Source organism: Drosophila gunungcola, unplaced genomic scaffold, assembly GCF_025200985.1.
Source record: "Drosophila gunungcola strain Sukarami unplaced genomic scaffold, Dgunungcola_SK_2 000010F, whole genome shotgun sequence".
NCBI lineage: Eukaryota > Metazoa > Arthropoda > Insecta > Diptera > Drosophilidae > Drosophila > Drosophila gunungcola.
This window is the reverse complement of record NW_026453198.1, coordinates 2,497,723-2,518,139: the sequence shown is the minus strand read 5'-3', so window position 1 is coordinate 2,518,139 and position 20,417 is coordinate 2,497,723. Positions and strand designations below refer to the sequence as shown.

General features: G+C 38.6%; 1 protein-coding gene and 1 long non-coding RNA gene across 2 annotated transcripts; one reads left to right on the top strand and one right to left on the bottom strand.

Moving 5' to 3' along the window:
* Positions 1–8,316: 8,316 nt before the first annotated feature.
* Positions 8,317–20,013, bottom strand: LOC128263664 (uncharacterized). Its single transcript, XR_008268463.1, has 3 exons — positions 19,926–20,013; positions 8,505–8,809; positions 8,317–8,361 (listed from the first exon to the last, which is right to left on the bottom strand). It is a non-coding gene; the product is annotated as an uncharacterized LOC128263664 (long non-coding RNA).
* LOC128263661 (uncharacterized) lies at positions 14,120–15,518 on the top strand. The gene is made up of 2 exons (XM_052998735.1): positions 14,120–15,374; positions 15,452–15,518. The coding sequence occupies exons 1-2, from the start codon at positions 14,310–14,312 to the stop codon at positions 15,458–15,460; spliced, it is 1,074 nt and encodes a 357-aa protein (XP_052854695.1). The 5' UTR covers positions 14,120–14,309; the 3' UTR covers positions 15,461–15,518.
* Positions 20,014–20,417: the final 404 nt, after the last annotated feature.

The window sequence follows — 20,417 nt, the reverse complement described above, 5'->3', positions numbered from 1 at the left end:
AAACCACTCGACGCATCCGAAAAATTAAAATCAGACTGTGGTACGCAGACCAATCCAATTAAAAATTCGGATCTGAACACATCTAATCATCTCAAACCTTACCACGTTAGAGAATCACAATATACAGCAGCTAGACAGAGAATTTTTGGAGACATTAGCAGCTGTAGCGTTTCTCAGAAGCCCGGACGTTGAACTTCACGAGTAAGACAATCTTGGAAAACGGTGCGACAAAGCCGGAAAAGGTTGGTCGCAGCAGTTTTCCCTAACTCTGATAACCGCTTAAATACCGAAATAGTTACGTAGCTTTGCTGGATTCAGGTGCGACGATTAGTTGTATCGGGACAACGCTGCGAAAGATTTATCTCAGCATCCGAGGATGCGTAAATGTTTAGGTCAAATTAGGACAGCTAATGATGCACCGTGTTCAGACTTATTTTGGACATCACATATCGTAATCGCACTAATGTAGTTGAGTTCTTTGTCATACCAGAACTCAAGCAAGATATTTATCTTGTTATAGATTTCTGGCGCGATTTCGGATTGCTGAACAAAATAATGGAAGAAACTGGGTCGGTTAGCGAACTCGATGTAGGTCGAGAAGACGAGGTGGTTAATATCCATGTTAGCATTAGGCGTGATAGAGGAGTCCCAAAGCCCTGGGAGCAGCAACTGCGTACTAGTTAAACGGAGAAAAAGGTTCAGTTATGTTTAGATTCGAGAGAAGGGAATAAGCTGACTGTAAAGGATGCTTATCCTCTTCCTCACGTAGAGGGAATCCTAATCAGACTGCCACCAGCGCGTTACATCACCGGACTTGACATGAAGCACGCATTCTGGCAAATCCCGCTCGTGGAAAACTCACGGCAGTGCACAGTAATGACCTTCGGGCTTTGTAATAGATGATTTGTTAATTTAGTCTGATGATTTTGAAGCATACACGTATTTGCGAAAGGCTAATTAACATAGCGAAATCAAACTTTTGTATGACCGAGATCAATTACTTAGGGTGCATCATAGAGCACGGACAGCTTAAATTCGACCCAAGTAAAGTTAGTGCCATTAACGAGATTCCACTTCCGACCACAGTCAAGCAGCTCCGTCGATTTCTTGTGCTTGCCGGCTGGTACAGGCGTTTTGTAGATAATTACGCTTCTATCACCGTTCCTTTGACTAAGTTGCTTAAGAAAAACAAAAAGTTTAGCTGGAATCGCGAGGCAGAAGAGGCGTTTAGTTTCCTTAAGTCGAAGTTAACGTCATCCCCGGTGTTGAGAACCCCAGATTTTAATAGAAAGATTTTTTTGCTTTGTGATGCAAATCTGTATTGGCCCAAATATATGAAGACAGAGTTAAATTTCCAGTTGCATATATGTCGGAAAAATTTTCAAAATCACAGCGCAATTACTCCGTTTCTGAACTTGAGTTGCTAGCCGTTATCAAGGGTATAAATAAGTTTAGGGCCTATATAGAAGGGCAAGAGTTTAGAATAGTGGCAGATCATGCTTCCTTGCAGTGGCTAATGAAGCAGAAAGACCTATCAGGACGTCAGCAAGGTGGTCAATTCAGTTCCAGAGATTTTCGTTTACGATTAAGCACCGAAGTGGGTCGCAAAAGGTAGTGGCTGACGCATTGTCCAGATGCCAAGAAGCTAACGTTTACGAAGTCACTGACTCGGGACCATTAATTGATTTGTTATCTAAGGCATTCGATTCGGAGGACTATCTTGAGCCAGTCAACCGCATAAAGGAAAATCAGGCTAGGTTATCCGACCTAAAAGTGGTGGTTAAGTTTGTGTGTAAGCAAACTGAGCCATATAAGGGGGATGCACTACAGGAGGCAGATTCTTGGACTCTGGGTTCCAACATTATTAAGAGAACAAGTTATGTATCGCGCTCACGATTCAGATTCGAGACTCTGTAGCTAACTGCTCCATTTGCAAGTCCAACAAGAATCCCAATCAAATTCTTAGACCTCCAATGAAAATCCAACTACTTCAGAACGACCGTTCCAAAAACTGTATATGGACCTGTCAGCCCCATACCCTAGGTCTGAGAGCGGCAATATCGGCCTATTAATAATAGTTGACCATTGCACGAGATTTCATTTCTTACACCTTTGATAAAATATGTGATTTTCTGAAAAAATACGTATTTTTCACATTCGGAGTTCCGGAATTCATATTGACGGACAACGGACCACAGTTTAAGTCTGGCTACTACAAAGCTTTCTTAACCCGATTTGGTGTTGCACCTGTGTGCATACACTCACCACAATCTAACGCGAGCAAGCGAGTGAGTCGATCGGTCTTGGCGGCTATCAGGGCTTACATCGGAGCAGATCATACCAATTGGGACAGAAACATAGATGAGATTAGCGCGAAAGGTAAAGAAAGAAAAATTAACGAGTTTGGGAAAAGTCCCGTTCCTTGTGGATCTAGAAGTTTCCAATTCGCGCTGCCTGAGCCAACGCGGAGAGATGCTCGCTCACTTGATTTTGGAAACGATAAGCAACCACAAGTATTTGGTCAGCAGTATTAATTTTAAACTGCAATATCGACACGTGCATAACCTGTACCTCAAAAGCCAGAAAGAACGTAGACCATCGCGCTCTTACAAGAAGAAAAGAGTCTACTGTTAAAACAATAAAGTGGATCAAACTGCAAGGGTAATTATTTGTGTTTAATGAAATGTGCGAGTGTAATCTTACAATGTGTCTATGTATGTAGAGCACGTTCATCGGAGGCCGGCCAGAAGCACACGCGCTCGTCGCTGGCGCTGTTGCGCTTACATCTTTATAACAAAATACATTTTTATACATCACCGTGCCCGGCCGGCCGATATTTTGCTGCGAAACTGGGAAATCTGTGCGTTGCTGAAGCTCACTTACACCAACACGTGACAACCTAACCCCTATACCAGTAAAGCCCCGCTAAGGCTGCTGCAGGTTTGGGAGCTTGCATCCTCATCTTCGAAAACGCCGCATACGGAACTAAGAGCGGAGCACATGTGATACCTGGCCGGAACTTGGTGAAACGCATACCGATACGTGGAGCCCTAACCTAGAACGTCAGAAGACTTGTATAACAGCCTATGGGAGTACCTGCGGCTTATAATATTTCTGGGCTGAAATAAACAGGCCTAAAGGAGATCGGCGCAGCAAACGTGTGAAGAGGGATTGGCGCTTCTAGCGGCATGTAGTCCGCTACGGAGTACAACCGATGCAAGCATACATACTTGCAAAACAGCGCCTACACTGGCAGATACCAATCGCCCATTAGAGAAGTCCTATTGTTTTAATTTAGCTTGAACTTTTTTTTTGAGAATCAGACATTGTTCTAATTGGCTGTTTCTTGTGAAATGCCAAATGCCACAACTATTAATACCGTTTAAATTTAATAACCACGCTCTCTAAAAATCCTAAGCAGCTCCTGCATCTTCGAGGGGGTAAATTCAGAAACTGAAAGAAACATAGATAAAACAAGAAAGGAAGCAAACTTCGGCAAGCCGAAGTTCATATACCCTTGCAGCTATTGCAAAAACGAAATATTCTTAAAAATATTAAAATTATGATTTACTGGCGTATATGCTTAAAAACAATGAAGCTATGATGATTTACAGCTTAATTATTCGTTATTCGATAGTTCCTATGTCAGTTATAAGATATCCGATATTAATAACATTAAAAGCGTAGTTCTCAACTGTCAAATTATAAAAAAGTCAAATAAAATATTTAAAAAAAAAGTTGTTTATATTTTTTTTTGTTTCCATGGGAGCTATATGATATATTCGACCGATTTTAATGAAATTTAAACCATAATTCTGAAATATTTAACCATTACTATATGTCGAAGAACTAAAAAAAAAAATTAAAAAACAGCAAAGTTATAATTCGGTTTTATTTATTTTTCCGATTGTTCCTATGGGAGTATATGCTATAGTCGTCCGATCCGGATCGTTCCTACTATATACTACCTGCAATAGAAAGACAACTTTTGGGAAAGTTTCATGCGGATAGCTTTAAAACTGAGAGACTAGTTTGCGTAGAAACGGACGGACAGACGGACATGGCTAGATCGACTCTCCTAGTGATGCTGATCAAGAATATATATACTTTATGTGGTCGGAGATGTCTCCTTCACTGCGTTGCAAACTTTTGACTGAAATTATAATACCCTCTGCAAGGGTATCAAAATTAAGATGGAGAATATATATAAATTATCTTGGATTTTGTTACCTTTAATATGAGCAAATAATTTGAATAAATACGGTCCGCTGCTTGTGCAGCGATGCTTTTGTCAACCTTCTCGAATATGGTTAAATCTACAATAAAGCGTTTGCTAAGGGGTAACAGCGAGCAATTTCTAGTGTTAATAAGGTTGGGAGGGTAGAGAATGGGGGCAACCTACACCTAAGCCACCCACATTCTTGGTATTCTTCTCTTATTATATATTCTTTAGGGTCCAACTGGACTTTGTAGTTTGATTTTTTTGGCAGCCAAAAATAATTTGCCGGCCGGCGGATGTCACCCTGCCTGGAGTTAATTGTATTAAATTAATTACAGTCTTCTTAGCCGTCTCACTCGAAATTCTCACCTGCCTCTGCAACTTACAGGGTACTGAAGCTCTGCCCTTTAAGAAATAAACCCTGTGATGCCCCGGAAATCAACTGCAAATTGACAATAATGCTAATGTTTTGCATTTTTAAATTATTTGATTTTCGCCAAATATTTACCATGTCAACCAGCAATACGTGTACGAAACAAAACAAGGTCGGAATTATTTATTTTAAATTAAATACTTTCTCGATGCTTGCGAATTACAAAAATATGATTTCCTCCTGCACGTGCTGAACTTTTTTCTCTTGCCTTTTAGTTTTCGTTAGTGTTAGAAATTACGTTTGGTTGTCTGCGAGGCTCAAATGGAAAAGAACAAAGCTTGCAGCTTTGGATCCGGTTAGCCTTCAAGAAACTGATAAGAGATGCTTCCGTTACGCCGAACTGCACTGCGATAAGATAAAACAGCTGAGCTATCCGAGCTTTTATGTTGGCGCGATCTGAATATCGTAACTATTTTAAAAGCTACCCGCCCATTTAACCTTATTCGAATAATCATATTTATTTTTCTTAACCATGCGCAGCACAAAATGCTTATTGAACTTCCTAACTGTGCAGTTTAAGCCTTTGTAATTTGTCCAACGGGATCATAAGACTTGAATACTTGCCAAAAAAGTGGAAAAAAAACCGTAATTATAATGATACCGTGGCCTGGCAAAGATCATAAGTAACCAGCTTCGTACAGGCCAATTAGTTTACTTTCGTGCCTCTCAAAACTAGTCCAAAATGCCATCTGATGCAATTAATCCCATATCTGAAAGCGCACAATGTTATCCAGGCACATCAACTTGGCTTTCGAGAAAGTCATGGAACCATAGAGCAAGTCAACAGAATAACATCAGAAATACAGACAGCATTCGAGTATCGGGATCACTGCATATTCCTTGACGTCACACAGGCTGTCGACCCAGTCTGTCTTGATTGTCTAATGTATAAAATTAAAACGATCCTGCTTGAATACACCCACAAGCTACTTGAGTCGTACCTCTACAAAAGAGTCTTCTCAAAAAGATGCAACGATACAATATATGAGACCACAAATTAGAAGCTGGAGTTCCTCAATTCTTTTCGTCATATACACAGAGGATGTTCCCACGACCGAGTGTCTAACAACATCTACAACCGCAGACGATACCACGATAATTAGTCGGTCCAGATGCCCAACTCAAGCAACAGCATTTCTAGCCGATCGCCTCGTGGTATTGGAGCAGTGGTTGTCAGACTGGCGTATAAAAATAAATGAGCAAAAGTGCAAAAATATAACGTTTACACCCAACAGAAAAACGAGTCCTTCCTGAATCGCAGATCTAAAACTAAAAGCCAATAGCCTTCACATTTCATTGCATTTAGATCTTCAACGTCTTGAGCCGGTTTTTTCGCCAGGGTCGATGGAATTTCTGGCTCTTTGGTTAATTTTTGCGCAAACTATTCACCTTATCACTTGACACCTTTTGTACTTCCTCTTCACAAGAAAGGCAAGAAACTGGATGCTTGAAAGCTTTTTGAAAATATTATGAGTCCACATTTACAGCACCTTTGTAAATCAGTTATTTCTCCGGATTTATGAAACGGAGACCACCCACCACTAGCCTTTTGGAGTCACTTCATTTGTGATAAAGGGCTTCAAAAGTAATTTTCAAACAGACGCCATTAACACTGAATTTAGTAAAGCATCGGAAACTCGACTTGTTGGAGTTCCAGTTGATCTACTAAGATGGATTTTAGATTATCTGAACTCAAAGGTTTCTCTTTAAAGTTTAACTTATAATCTGCGTGTTACCTTCGGCGACCCACAAGGGAGCCATCTCGGTTCGCTACTTTTTACTTTATTTATTTACGACCTCTCCTTAATTATAAGTTGTTCTCGCGTACTTATGTACGCAGATTATGTTAAATTATGTATTCTGTTTAAGACTATTTCCTGCCGGAAAGACTTACAATCTGATCTAAAACTCTTCAGAACTGGTGTCGGGATAATTAACTTAATTTAAACGGCAATAAGTTTAAGGTGTTGACTTATTATATTGTCAATGCGAAATACGTGAATTTTACTCTAAGTGATGATCTTGGAAACTAAAGTTTTCCATGGCTAATAAGGCAAGGGTCGTGCTTGGTTTTATTAAAAGGTGGCCAAAGGCATTCGCGGATCCTTATGACAACAAGACTTTAATATTTCGCATGTCCGATTCTGGAGTACGGCTCTCCCGTCTGGAGTCCAGTCAATATGTACCGCATTGAATCAGTACAAAAAACTGTTCTGTTTTTGCTTTACGGCGCTTTAATTGGGGTCCAAATCTGTAACGAAGAACGTTTAGCTGATGGTATTGCAACCTGTTAGCCCTGCACGCGTTTAACAAATAGACAGACAGACAGATAGAGATAGCACTTCTCACATTACACGCCCCTAAATGTAAATGGGGGTGTTATCAGCCCACCCTACATTGGCCAATGCTCTTCCAATAAAATACTGCATCAGGCCCCTTTTAACAACTGGTTCTACGACGGCTCTCGGGTTAGCATGGAGTTAAAAAATATGATTGTTTACTCAGACATTATACTCATTGTTTATTTACTAAATATAAGAGGGAAAGATATGAACTTCATTTACATTTAGATATTTTTGTATACAGGTATTGTTTAAAACTAGCATGCATAATCCTTAATAAAACTTTAAATTTTCATAACTTCATATATCGTGCGATCTCAATTACAGTAACAAAAGGCTAATAAAATATATTTAAATTTAATATTACAGATTTACTCTTTTTTTCTTCACTGTTTGTTTCATAAGAAATATTATTGTTAGCATTCAGACATTTTATTTAGTATTTACTTACTTTACATTTTATTTAGTGTTAATTCACACTCGATCAATTGATTGCGTAATAAAATTTCGGATAACTCTCAAGACCTTAAAATTTGCCGCAGGCTATAAAATTGTCAAACTTGGCTCACCTGAGATATCCCACTGATGAAAGCGCTTCCATATGTTGGTGGTGTGCTGAAAATTTGTAAACAAATGCAAGCCAAAGGAGTTCGGCAATTACAACCCTATCGGCTCATACTTCTGCACATATTTAACGTGACCGAAATTTGCATACACATCTCTTGAATTTTACACGTCCCTACTCTTTGCCTATATTCGCATCTTTTTACTCTATTTATAACTAACGATAAAAACTTTCGAACTTCTTGTTCTCTCCTTATGTACAACTAATTTTCATTTTTATATTCACATTTCGTTTAACATTTTAACATTTTTAACTTAATTATATTTTTATTGATTTTAACTAGTAGAACGTAGCCTTGTCCTATACGATTTCTATGTCTTCATTAGGTTTTATGTGTATACTTGGCGATTTCAAATTTACTACATTTTTATTTGCGTAAACAACTGGGATTGCTTTTACTTTTGTGTTTACATTTACATTCGCGTTTACTTTTATATACGCATTTTGCTTTGCGTTTACTTCACTACTACTTTTGAGCAGTATTCTGACTACACTTCAATATGGGAATTACTGGGATTTATCTAGTGTAGGTCATAGCTGTTGATTAGCAGAGCACAGACGAATTTATAAACACTTTTTGGTATGCATTTTACTTACTTCGACAGAGGTATGATACCAAAAAAAATGCACTGTACACTATTGCGGCATGCTGCTGGCGCTGGTTATGTTGAGCTCCTGATTGGGAGTTTCCTTATCCTCGTTGCACCGGGAATCAGTCGAAGACGCTGGCGAACTGAACTGCCTATTTGGGGCAGAAATTACTGATGATACGATCGCCGGAGGTACTCGGCGACGAAAGGGCATGTAAGAATGCCGTGCCCTATTTCAAATAAAACGCCTGAATGAGGACATATTCACTTGCACCGGTTATAGGTTATGACTTACCCGTGAGGGGGTGGTAATTAACCGTATTGGCCAGAATCTGGCCAAGAATTGGTTTACTGCCACTGTAGCACCTTATGCCGTGCAAAAATTTGTGCAGTGGTGAGCTGCAAAAGTCTTAATCTGTCACAACCTCTTTACTTTTAGTTGTAATATCGCTGTTCCTATGCCAGCTATACAACCGCTCAGGTCGAGACTCAGATTAAGAAGAAATCATGAGGTTTTCGTGGGCGGATATTACAAGATGGGTTACAACCGGGATTAGAGCTGGGTTTTCGCTAAAAACGTTAACGCTAATGCAGTCCTACCTACTGACGATTAATCTTCCACTCTTAAGGTTGCCACTTACAGCCTATACCGCCCGCTAGGTGGCGCAACTAAACATACGATATGTGGTTCTATACTCCACTACAACACCTCTCTATTATTGCTATCTTGCTTTTCTGATAACTTAACTGCCTTGCTATGAGCTAACTCTAACGAGTCTGTTCTGGTGAATGACACCCCTCTATATTGTAATGATTGCAGCGATCTTAATAAGGAGTAAGTGCCTCCTGATGTCACCATGTATTGGCCAAACACCATATAGTAAGGCGACGAATGGATGGCTGTGAGCTTATGAGTAATCCTGTGTTCCCTTAACAACTTCGGAAACAATTCAGCCCTAAACTGTGAGCCGTTATCTGAAACTATTGTTTCCGGCACGCCGCACAAATGAAACAACTCCTTCCTCATGTACTTCACAACGATGGCCGCTTCCAGCTTTTTAACGGCTTTCAAGAAAACAAACTTTGAGAAGTGATCCAGAACTATAAAACTATAGACCTAGAAAGTCTATATAGACACGCTGGAAGAATCGTTGAGATTCTGGTGCTTTCCCCATAGGAGGCCTTAACGGACAGTTGAAGGCTTTTGTCGACTTGCACGTCTCACATTTGCTTATGTATGACCTACTAAACCAGGCCAGTAATAGTAGCGCCGAATACGTTCTAAAGTTTTATGCACGCCTCCAAGAGCAGCAAGTGGGTGATCGTGTGCATTTTCCAACACATCGTGAAGAGGCTTTTCCTCACATCGTAAAGAGGCTCACCTGTCGCATGCTCTGATCGTCGATAAACCAAATTATCAACAACTTTTAAGTCAGGAAATTTTGAATTGTTGGCCCTAACACTATCTACCAGGCTTAAATATTCTGGACTTTGAAAATGTTTAGACGTAACATCCACCAACAAGCCATGTGGAGCATCTATGCTCCCCATTTCGTCCTCGTTGACTCTAGAGAGAGCACCTAGAACTACATTAAGTGATCCCCGGCGATGTTCGATCGTAAATTTAAACGCTTGCAATTTGAGAGCCCTCTTGCTAAACGGCAATTGAGATCCGTCTGACCCATTAACCACTTTAGCGATGCATGGTCGGTAATTATCGTGAAGTCCTGACCTTATACGTAGGGACGAAGTCGCTTAACGCTTACAATTGCAGCCAGGCACTCTTGTTCACTTACTGAATAGCTTCTTTGGACCTTGTTCAGCTTTTTAGAGACGAAAGCGATCGGGTACTCGTCACCCTGTTCCGTTTTCTGGAGTAAAACGCCTCCTACGCCACTTTTGCTAGCATCGCAATGGACTTCTAAGGACAAAGTATTCGATTCAACTCTATAAATGCCTGATGTCCTTCCCCTGTCATCGTGAATATTCTTTTTGTCTTAAGTAGGTCTGTCAAGGGTGCAGCTACCGAAATTTGCGGTACCAGCCCGCCACACCTAGGAAGCTTCTCAAACTTTTCAGGGTTTTGGGCAACGGAAACTTCTCAATCGCTGACACTTTTTCCGGGTCTGTGCGTAACTCGCCTTCCCCGATAACATGCCCTAAATACCTAACCTGCTGTACGCAAAAATGACTTTTTTGGACATTGATTGTCAAACCGGCAGATCGGATGCGATCAGAGACTGTTTTCAGAACTTTTATATGGTCTTCAAAGCTTTCTGACACTGGCAAGGGATCATCAAGATAGATGAAAACCTCATTCCGCAGTGAAGCGGGGATAACTTTGTCCATTAAACGCGACATTGTTTGGCCAGCGTTACAAAGGCCAAACGGCATTACCTTAAATTGGTAAAGCGGCCGACCTGGGATCGTAAACCAGGTCTTATCCCTAGATGCTGGATCCAACGGGATTTGCCAAAATGCATCCTTAAGGTCCTGATAAAGAGATATAAAAACGGCTTTCGGTAGACGACTTAGGATGCCGTCAATTTGTGGCAGTGGATACGCATCCTTGATGGTAACTGCATTCACTTTCCTGCTATCTAGGCAAAGCCTAACCTTTCCAGGTTTCTGCACCAGGACGGATTTTCTTCTGTTCCTCTGTCAGATTATGAGCGCTTAGCTCAGAAATCTGAATATCTGGTGGTAGCAAATCGAAAAGTTGCCAAAAGTCAACGCCTAGATAAAGGTTCTGCTGCAGAGAAAAAACTATGTGCATATCAATCGCTTTTATCTGACCATTAAATTCTGTATCTGTGCTTAATCGACCCACAATATTTTGCTTGCTCCCATCTGCAGTACAAACATTATTAAAGACTCTGCGAATGGGGATTTCACTACCAAGAATTTCCTGTGCGAACTGACCGATACAACTCATAGCGGCTCCGGTATCCAAAAGCCCTTTAATTTTTCGATCAAGGATTTTGACCACTGTGTAAGGACGCTGGTAACTTTTCAGAACCTTTTTAGTCTATTTGTATTTCGTGAACAATTTTTAATTTTAGAGTTATTAAGAATAGATGATTTGTTACTACTCATTTTAAAATTACTAACTCTCTGATGCCATCCATCCAAAGGAGCATCATCAGGAGTAAGAGAGTCCTTTACTGGACGGTTCCTAATGGGACTTATTAGTGCTCGTTTTCGGTGTTTGTTGACTGCGTCTTCTGAACACACCGAGAACGAGTGACTTGGGTGTTCTGCTGAAGGTTTTTTTGACATTTTTGGCACGACGGCTTGTACGTGTTGCGTGCGCCACATCCATAGCAAAACACTTTTCGAGGAGCAGTGCAGTCCTGGTACCTGTGACCTTCCTTTCTACAGTTCCAGCAAATTAGAGATATTGCTTCAACTACACCATCATCTTTTTCAAATAACTCTGATTCACAAACTTTATGCTGGTCCTCTAGCAGTTCTGAGACATGGCTTTTAAAAAGAGAATTCATTTTGATTCCGCTTTATTTTATCAAGAAAACATTCTCGTCTTCTACATATTTCGCGATGTTTTGAGATTGTTTCCGTGGGAATATTTAGGATTTCGTGTCATATTTCTGCTCTCAGATTGCGCCTAAGAATCTCTATCAAAGCTTTTTCATTCAAAGGGCAGTCTAGGCTGGACTATGGCATCATAAAACGAATCGAAATTCTCTTTTTCTTTTTGTTTTCGACCTCTAATCAACTCTCGAATATCTACATCTGTTCTAGTATCCCTGAATTGACGACGAAGTGCGGCACACAGTTCGCTCCACTTTATGGATTGCACTGATTTATGATACCGCCAGTAAAAGTAACTTGCCTTACCCTCAAATAAAGCACTTGCATTGCTACACATTACATCGAATTTTGAATCAAGTGTTTGACCGGTAAGAGCTTGTACCCTGTATATGAAATTATCTACGCTTATGCCGCCTGTGTCTCCGCTAAAACGGAGTTTCCATCCATTTATTATATGTGCCACCATATCTGGCCTGTGAAAAAGTTCTGTGGCTGTTGATCTAGGTGAGATGTTAGCCTGCGATAGATTTTGTCCTGCATTCGATTGCCTTGCATCTATGCCTAGAACCTGATCAAGTGAGGACCCCATATCGGTAGCGCTATGAAGTAGCGGTTGGGGAATTCTGGCCGCTAGATTAGATTGAATCATGTTGGACATTTTTTTCTGATAATTCCGTAAGCAACTCGTGTTGCATAGCTTTTACTGCATCTAACACCATACTTTGTAAGTCCTCGCCACCACGTTCTCGACTCTGACTTTCTTTTTCCATAATTTCTGATCCCTGACTTTCGCCCTCTGCTTGTGAACTTAAAAGTTTTTGACTTCTTGTTTTTTGTGCGATAAAACTATCTGGGTTGGGCAAGTTTTCTTGCTCTTCAAATCTGTGCTTATACACTTTCTATGAACCCGTGCCCGCATTTTGTCTTGTATAAATCTTTTTCATGAATGCGTGAATTGCATAAGACACAAAGATCGGACGATCTTCCGGCTTCTTCGCTATCTGAATGGTCTACTCCCATAGTTTATCAAAATCCCGCTGACACAACAGTTGGCTGGTTTGTAAATCAAATTTGAATATCGAAATGGAACGCTGAAGAAAAATTCGGAATAATCGAAAATGTAAAATCATAAGCAACTAGCTTATGTTAATAAGAAAATTTATGACGGTAAAACAATTAATTCCATGCATAACCAAGAGCTCATCGACGAAGTTCTAATTTAAAATGATGTGAGAATTTCTTAAGAAAAAAAAAGAGAAAAGGTAAAGCCAAGAATGAATGCACAAAAAGAGAATACTGGCTATTTTCATCATTTGACCTCCGTATCAAGCGTGGCCAACCTAAACTACGAATAGTTCTTTTTAGGATTGTAGCTCCAAGCACTTCACACTCTGCCTTAAATAAAATTCCCTGGTAACAATTGTTCAAAGACCTAATTCCTAAACCCGCGGCTAGGCTTTTGCTTATTTGCATTAGCTCTGTTAGGCTATGAAAATTATAGAAAAATAACTGAAAGGAAAAGTATAGTATTTGTATGCTATTTAGTGGGTTTTACTGTACAGTAAGGCCACTATTTTGGGCGCCAAATTATTCAGATATTACTAATTATTATTCCTGTAACAAACAACGTTGAGCTGATGGTATTGCAAACTGTTAGCCCTGCACGCGTTTAAATCCGGCTCTAACTCGTCAGCGAATGTCGTGGTGTTCTTGAGATGCTGCAGCTTACGGGTGCTTTTGAATATCTTTAACAATTAAAATGTATCGCGTGCAAACAGGCAACGAGCCAATATCGGCCGGAAAAGAGATAGCATAACAAATAGACAGACAGACAGATAGAGATAGCACTTCTCACATTACACGCCCCAAGATGTAAATGGGGGTGTTATCAGCCCACCCCACCTTGGCCAATGCTCTTCCAATAAAATACTGCATCAGGCCCCTTTTAACAACTGGTTTTACGACGGCTCTCGGGTTAGCATGGAGTTAAAAAATATGATTGTTTACTCAGACATTATAATCATTGTTTATTTACTAAATATAAGAGGGAAAGATATGAACTTTATTTACATTTAGATATTTACATTCAGGTATTGTTTAAAACTAGCATGCATAATCCTTAATAATTCATAACTTCATATATCGTGCGATTTCAATTACAGTAACAAAATGCTAATAAAATATATTGTTAGCAGTATATTGGAAGCTGTATAGATCAAGTGGATATAAGATGTGACTATTTAATAATTTAATAATAATAACACTTATGTTCCATTCCGATGTTCCAATAATGTAGAATAAGTAGTAAGGACTATGTGAAGATCAGAATAGGGTAACACTTGAATAGAGAGAGACAATTGGAAGCAGACGTGAAAAAGCTAAGCTGAACAGAAATTAAATAAAATAAAAACTCAAGAATTGAAATAAATAATATAAACCTGCGTCAACAACTTCAGAAGTGGGATAGTCCCATTAATACATTCGCCTACATAGCCATACCTGAGAGCACACATTTTTTCCGCTTTTATAATTACGACGCCATTCTGAAATGGACAAGACACAAATTGGTGAGTGGCTACAAGCCAACGAAATCGAGTTCCCTGCAAGTGCAACTTTAAGGCAATTGCGCAAGCTTGCTTTGGATGCTGGATACCAAGAAGTGGCTGAAATCCCAGAAAGCATATTGGAGGAGGAGAACTCCAAAATGGAAGTATTAAGCCAAGGAGCCGCTACCGAAGGCATCCAGACATTGGAAGAAGAAGAAGCACTGCTTGACGCCGCCATAAGGGTTGCTGAGAAGAAGAAAATATGGGCCGGATTGATGAAAAACGTCGACAAAACGACAGATGACCTCCAAATGGTGAAGCACCTCGTGAGCCCGTTTTCTGCCACTGAAAATGAGGAAGCCCTTAAGTGGATTTCGAATTTTGAGAGAGTCTGCAGAGATATCAACACATGTACAAATTTTCAACTGCGCTGCGTACGAATGTTGATGAAATCGGGTACAGATGCCGACTTGTTTGTGAGTGTTGATCGATCGAACACTTACGACGAATTTAAGACAAATTTCATAAAAACATTCGGTCGTGGAAGCTCAACTGCTGATATTGTATTGCTACTTAAGGAAACCATGTTCAACCCCGCGAAGAACACCGTTATGGGATACATACTTCTGATGGAGGAAATTGTTATGCGTGCAAATATTGACGAAAAATTGACAGTGCAGTTCGTCATTGATGGTTTTCGCGATCGTTCAGCCAATATCGCTATATTGTACACAGCAACAACAATCGCACAATTGAAGGAATTGGCTTGGAAGTATGGCAATCTAAGGAAGAAGTCACACAATTTTCCTCAGCGCATGGAAAATACTGGAGGAGATCGGAAAACAGTCCGGTGCTACAATTGCTCTGCTTATGGGCACTACGCTTCGTCGTGCACTGCGCCGAAACGCGAGAAGGGATCTTGTTTCCGTTGTGGATCCCTCCAACATATGCTTAAGGATTGTCAGCAGAAGCCAGCAAGTGATCCGAGAGTGGTGGGAGCAGCCAACAACCAGCCGATCCGAGATGACGAAGAGGAGCCTAATATGTTTATTCCGATTTTTAACCAGGTAGGAGTATATTTTTACACTGATTGCCAACATAAGCCTAACGTAACTCTTCTGTCTGCCATGTTTGATACGGGAAGCGCCATTAATTTAATTCAGCACTCTGCGATTCCTTATAAAAACTTTAGCCGACGAATTACTATGGAGTTAATGGATTTAAAATTAAAACATTCGGCAAAATTTTTGTCAGGCTCGTTTTTCAAAACATAGAAGAAGAAATTTCATTTTTTGTTGTACCCAATAATTATGTTTTAACTAATGTTCTTTTAGGCCGTAAGTTTTTTGAGAAATTTGGAATAAAATTGATTTCTAAGGATAAGGTAAAAGAAATTGTAGAAGTGAATTTATTTAAGGATAGTGAACCATTGAAAATAGTGAGTATTGAACCAAAAAATAGACTTCAGAATAGTGAAACATATAGAGACAGTGACCATTTAGAAAGCAGTAGAGATTTTGAAGAGTTGTGTATAGAAAATGAAATAGTTAGTGACGACAGCATTCCGTATATATATAGTATTGATGTATTTCAGGATGATGAAAGTTGTGACATTGACCCGAAGTTAAGTGATGAAGATCGAAGCGAACTCAGTGAAATAATAAGATTGAATTACTTATGTTTCTCTAACATCCCAGCGATCCAACATAGTTATGAAATGAGGCTAAGACTTAAGTCTGAAGAACCGGTAAGCACTGTATCAGGAGAAGAAAGAAGTAGATTCAAAAATTGATGAGTTATTGAAAAAAGGATTCATAAGAGAAAGCAATTCACCCTATAGTTCCGCTATCGTTCTTGTTAAGAAAAAATCTGGAGAAAAGCGTATGTGTGTAGATTATAGACAACTTAATAAGATAACCGTTCGAGACGGATACCCCCTTCCCCTCATAGATGACTGCTTAGAGAGATTAGAAGGAAATAAGTATTTTACATTGTTAGATTTGAAAAATGGATACCATCAAGTGAAAGTAGCAGAAAGTTCCGTGCAGTATACAGCATTTGTAACACCTTCCGGTCAATATGAATATACAAGAATATGAGATTTATTTACTTTATTCTGCAACCTTTGATTCGCGAAGGAAATGTAGTAGTTTATATAGACGATATTGCTATAGGCTCGAAAACATTGAACGAACATTTTAAGATTGTAGGAAGAGTATTACGAATTTTAGCAGAGTACCGATTGGAAATTAAAATAGATAAGTGCCAGTTGGCTTACAAAAGCATTGAATTTTTAGGGTATACACTGAGTGAAAAAGGAATATGTCCGAATTATGAGCACACATCAACTATTAAACATCTTCCGATACCAAAAGATCGCCATGGAATGCAGAAATGTTTAGGACTATTTTCTTACTTTAGGAGGTTTATTCCGGCATACTCAAAAATAGCAAAGCCATTGCAAGAGCTCACAAAAGCAGGTGTTAAGTATGAACTTAGTGAGGATTGTATAAAAACTTTTGAATATCTTCGTGACAAATTAATTTCATCTCCCATATTATCCTTGTACAACCCAAATCGAGAGACTGAATTGCATTGCGACGCAAGTAGCGAGGGATTTGGAAAAATTTTGTTGCAAAAGCAGGATGATAATAAGTTTCACCCAATAGCCTATTTTTCACAAAGAGCAACAAAACTAGAAGCTAGATATGAAAGCTTTAAATTGGAAACATTAGCTGTAGTTTATTCATTACGAAAATTCAGAATATATTTAGAAGGAATTCCGTTTAACATAGTAACAGACGCCTTAACTCGAGCATTGCCAGATGGGCTTTAGAATTGGCTAATTACAATTATACCCTTAAGCATCGTAGTGGAAAATATATGACTCATGTTGATTCATTAAGTAGATACCCTTCAGTCTTAAATGAGAGTTTTGAATATGAACCAGTAGTGAATATCCAAAATAGTGACAACAAAGATCAAATAGTTTCAGTAATTGACAGTGACGACATCAACCTTCAGCTTCAGATAACGCAAAATAGAGATAGTATTATAGTGAAATTGAAAGAACAATTAGAACAAGGAAGTGTGAAGAACTTTATATTAAGCGATGGAATTGTTTATAGATTAGGTGAGAATGATATTGAATTGCTATATGTACCAGCTGAAATGGAATCCTAAATAATTAGGAGGGTTCATGAAAATTTATGTCATTAAGGTTCCGAGAAGTGCTTAAAAGAAATAATGAGACACTATTGGTTTCCGAACATGAAAGCTAAAATAGATGCATTTATTGGAAATTGCTTAAAGTGTATCATGTTTACGGTACCCACACATGCGAATAATCGAACACTTCATAATATACCTAAGCGACCAATTCCGTTTGATACATTACACATAGACCATTTTGGACCTTTACCTTCAGTTATATCGAAAAAGAAACATTAGCTAGTAATTATTGATGGATTTACCAAATTTGTTAAGTTGTATCCAGTGAATTCAACGAGTACAAAAGAAGTCAACATGTGTTTTTCGAAATATTTTCAATACTATAGTCGACCACGTAGAGTTGTAAGTGATAGAGGTACATGTTTTACGTCATTAGAATTTGTCAAATTTTTATTAGAAAATAATATCGAACACGTTAAGGTAGCAACTGCGTCACCTCAAGCGAACGGACAGGTGGAGAGAGTAAATAGGACAATAAAAGCGATGCTGGCCAAGATAACTGAACCAATTAAGCATGAAGACTGGAGCAAACTTTTAGATAGTGCCGAATATGCCATTAATAATTCAATGCATTCAACTACAAAGGAATTACCCTCAGTATTATTATTTGGAGTTCAGCAGAGAGGTTGCAATATTGACGCATTAACAGAATACTTAGATGATAGAAATGATATACCACAGAGTGATTTAGAAAATGTGCGTAAGAATTCTTCAGATAAAATAGAACAGTGCCAGAAAAGGAGCAAAGAATATTTTCAGAAACATCATAAAGACCATATAGAATTTGAGGAAGGCGATTTTGTTGTAATGCGAAACATTGACACCACAATTGGTACAAACAAAAAGTTTGTACCAATGTACACAGGACCATATATCGTTAAAAAGATATTGCCAAACGATAGATATGTCATAAGTGATATTGAAAATTGTCAAATTAGTCAAATTCCCTATGAAGGAATTGTAGAAGCATGTCGGATACGAAAATGGGCAGATTGGCGTAATCAGTGTGAAATTAACTCCTAATATATGCTAAATTAATTTAATTATATATCATAACTAGTCAAAATTATTACTAACTAAAACATATAATATTAAGAAAAACTTTTATAATATTAGAAACCCACGATCGAGGACGATCTAATTGTCAGGATGGACGAGCTGTTAGCAGTATATTGGAAGCTGTATAGATCAAGTGGATATAAGATGTGACTATTTAATAATTTAATAATAATAACACTTATGTTCCATTCCGATGTTCCAATAATGTAGAATAAGTAGTAAGGACTATGTGAAGATCAGAATAGGGTAACACTTGAATAGAGAGAGACAATTGGAAGCAGACGTGAAAAAGCTAAGCTGAACAGAAATTAAATAAAATAAAAACTCAAGAATTGAAATAAATAATATAAACCTGCGTCAACAATATTTTAATTTATTATTACAGATTTACTCTTTTTTCTTCACTGTTTGTTTCATAAGAAATATTATCGTTAGCATTCAGACATTTTATTTAGTATTTATTTACTTTACATTTTATTTAGTGTTAATTCACACTTGATCACTTGATTGCGTAATAAAATTTCGGATAACTCTCAAGACCTTAAAATTTGCCGCAGGGTATAAAATTGTCAAACTTGGCTCACCTGAGATATCCCACTGATGAAAGCGCTTCCATATGTTGGTGGTGTTGCTGAAAATTTGTAAACAAATGCAAGCCAAAGAAGTTCGGCAATTACAACCCTATCGGCTCATACGTCTGCACATATTTAACGTGACCGAAATTTGCAGACACATCTCTTGAATTTTACATGTTCTCTCCTTATGTACAACTAATTTTCATTTATATATTCACATTTGGTTTAACATTTCAACATTTTAACTTAATTATATTTTTATTGATTTTAATTAGTAGAACGTAGCCTTGTCTTATACGATTTCTATGTCTTCATTAGGTTTTATGTGTATACTTGGCGATTTCAAATTTACTACATTTTTATTTGCGTAAACAACTGGGATTGCTTTTACTTTTGTGTTTACATTTAGATTCGCGTTTACTTTTAAATACGCATTTTGCTTTGCGTTTACTTTACTACTATTTCTGAGCAGTATTCTGACTACACTTCACTATGGGAATTACTGGGATTTATCTAGTGTAGGCCATAGCTGTTGATTAGCAGAGCACAGACGAATTTAAAAACACTTTTTTGGTTCACTGCCACTGTAGCACCTTATGCCGTGCAAAAATTTGTGCAGTGGTGAGCTGCGAAAGTCTTGATCGGTCACAACCTCTTTACTTTTAGTTGTATTATCGCTGTTCTTATGCCAGCTATACAACCGCTCAGGTCGAGAGTCAGATCAAGATGGGTTACAACCGGGATTAGAGATACCTATTGACGATTAATCTTCCACTCTTAAGGTTGCCATTTACAGCCTATACCGCCCGCTAGGTGGCGCAACTAAACATACGATATGTGGTTCTATACTCGACTACAAATCTTATATTACCTACTTGTTATAGTAGACTCATACTAATTAATTTACCATCCCTAGCCAACCGTTGAAAGGAGATTGGTACTTTCTTTAGCTATAACATTAAACGTGGTAAGATTGATAGCCCCGATTAACTAGATTAACTAAAAGTGATATTCCCCTAATATCAAATTATTGTAGATTAGGGTGTTATGTAATGACTATTATCCTTTTCTACCTAATTCTGACTTCTGCGGCTCTTAAAACGATTAATCGTTACGACAATAACGCAAATTTAGATCTTACTTTTCCCCGGACTTTTATCCCTTTTTTTTATAACTCGCGTCTATCCTCTCGCATCGTGCCGTACGACACACGGGTGAGGCCCTCGGTCGGTTGGGCACGTGGTG

Excerpts from the sequence above, each read along its gene's own strand:
- LOC128263661 (XM_052998735.1), top strand. The coding sequence starts at position 14,310 with ATGGACAAGACACAAATTGGTGAGTGGCTACAAGCCAACGAAATCGAG.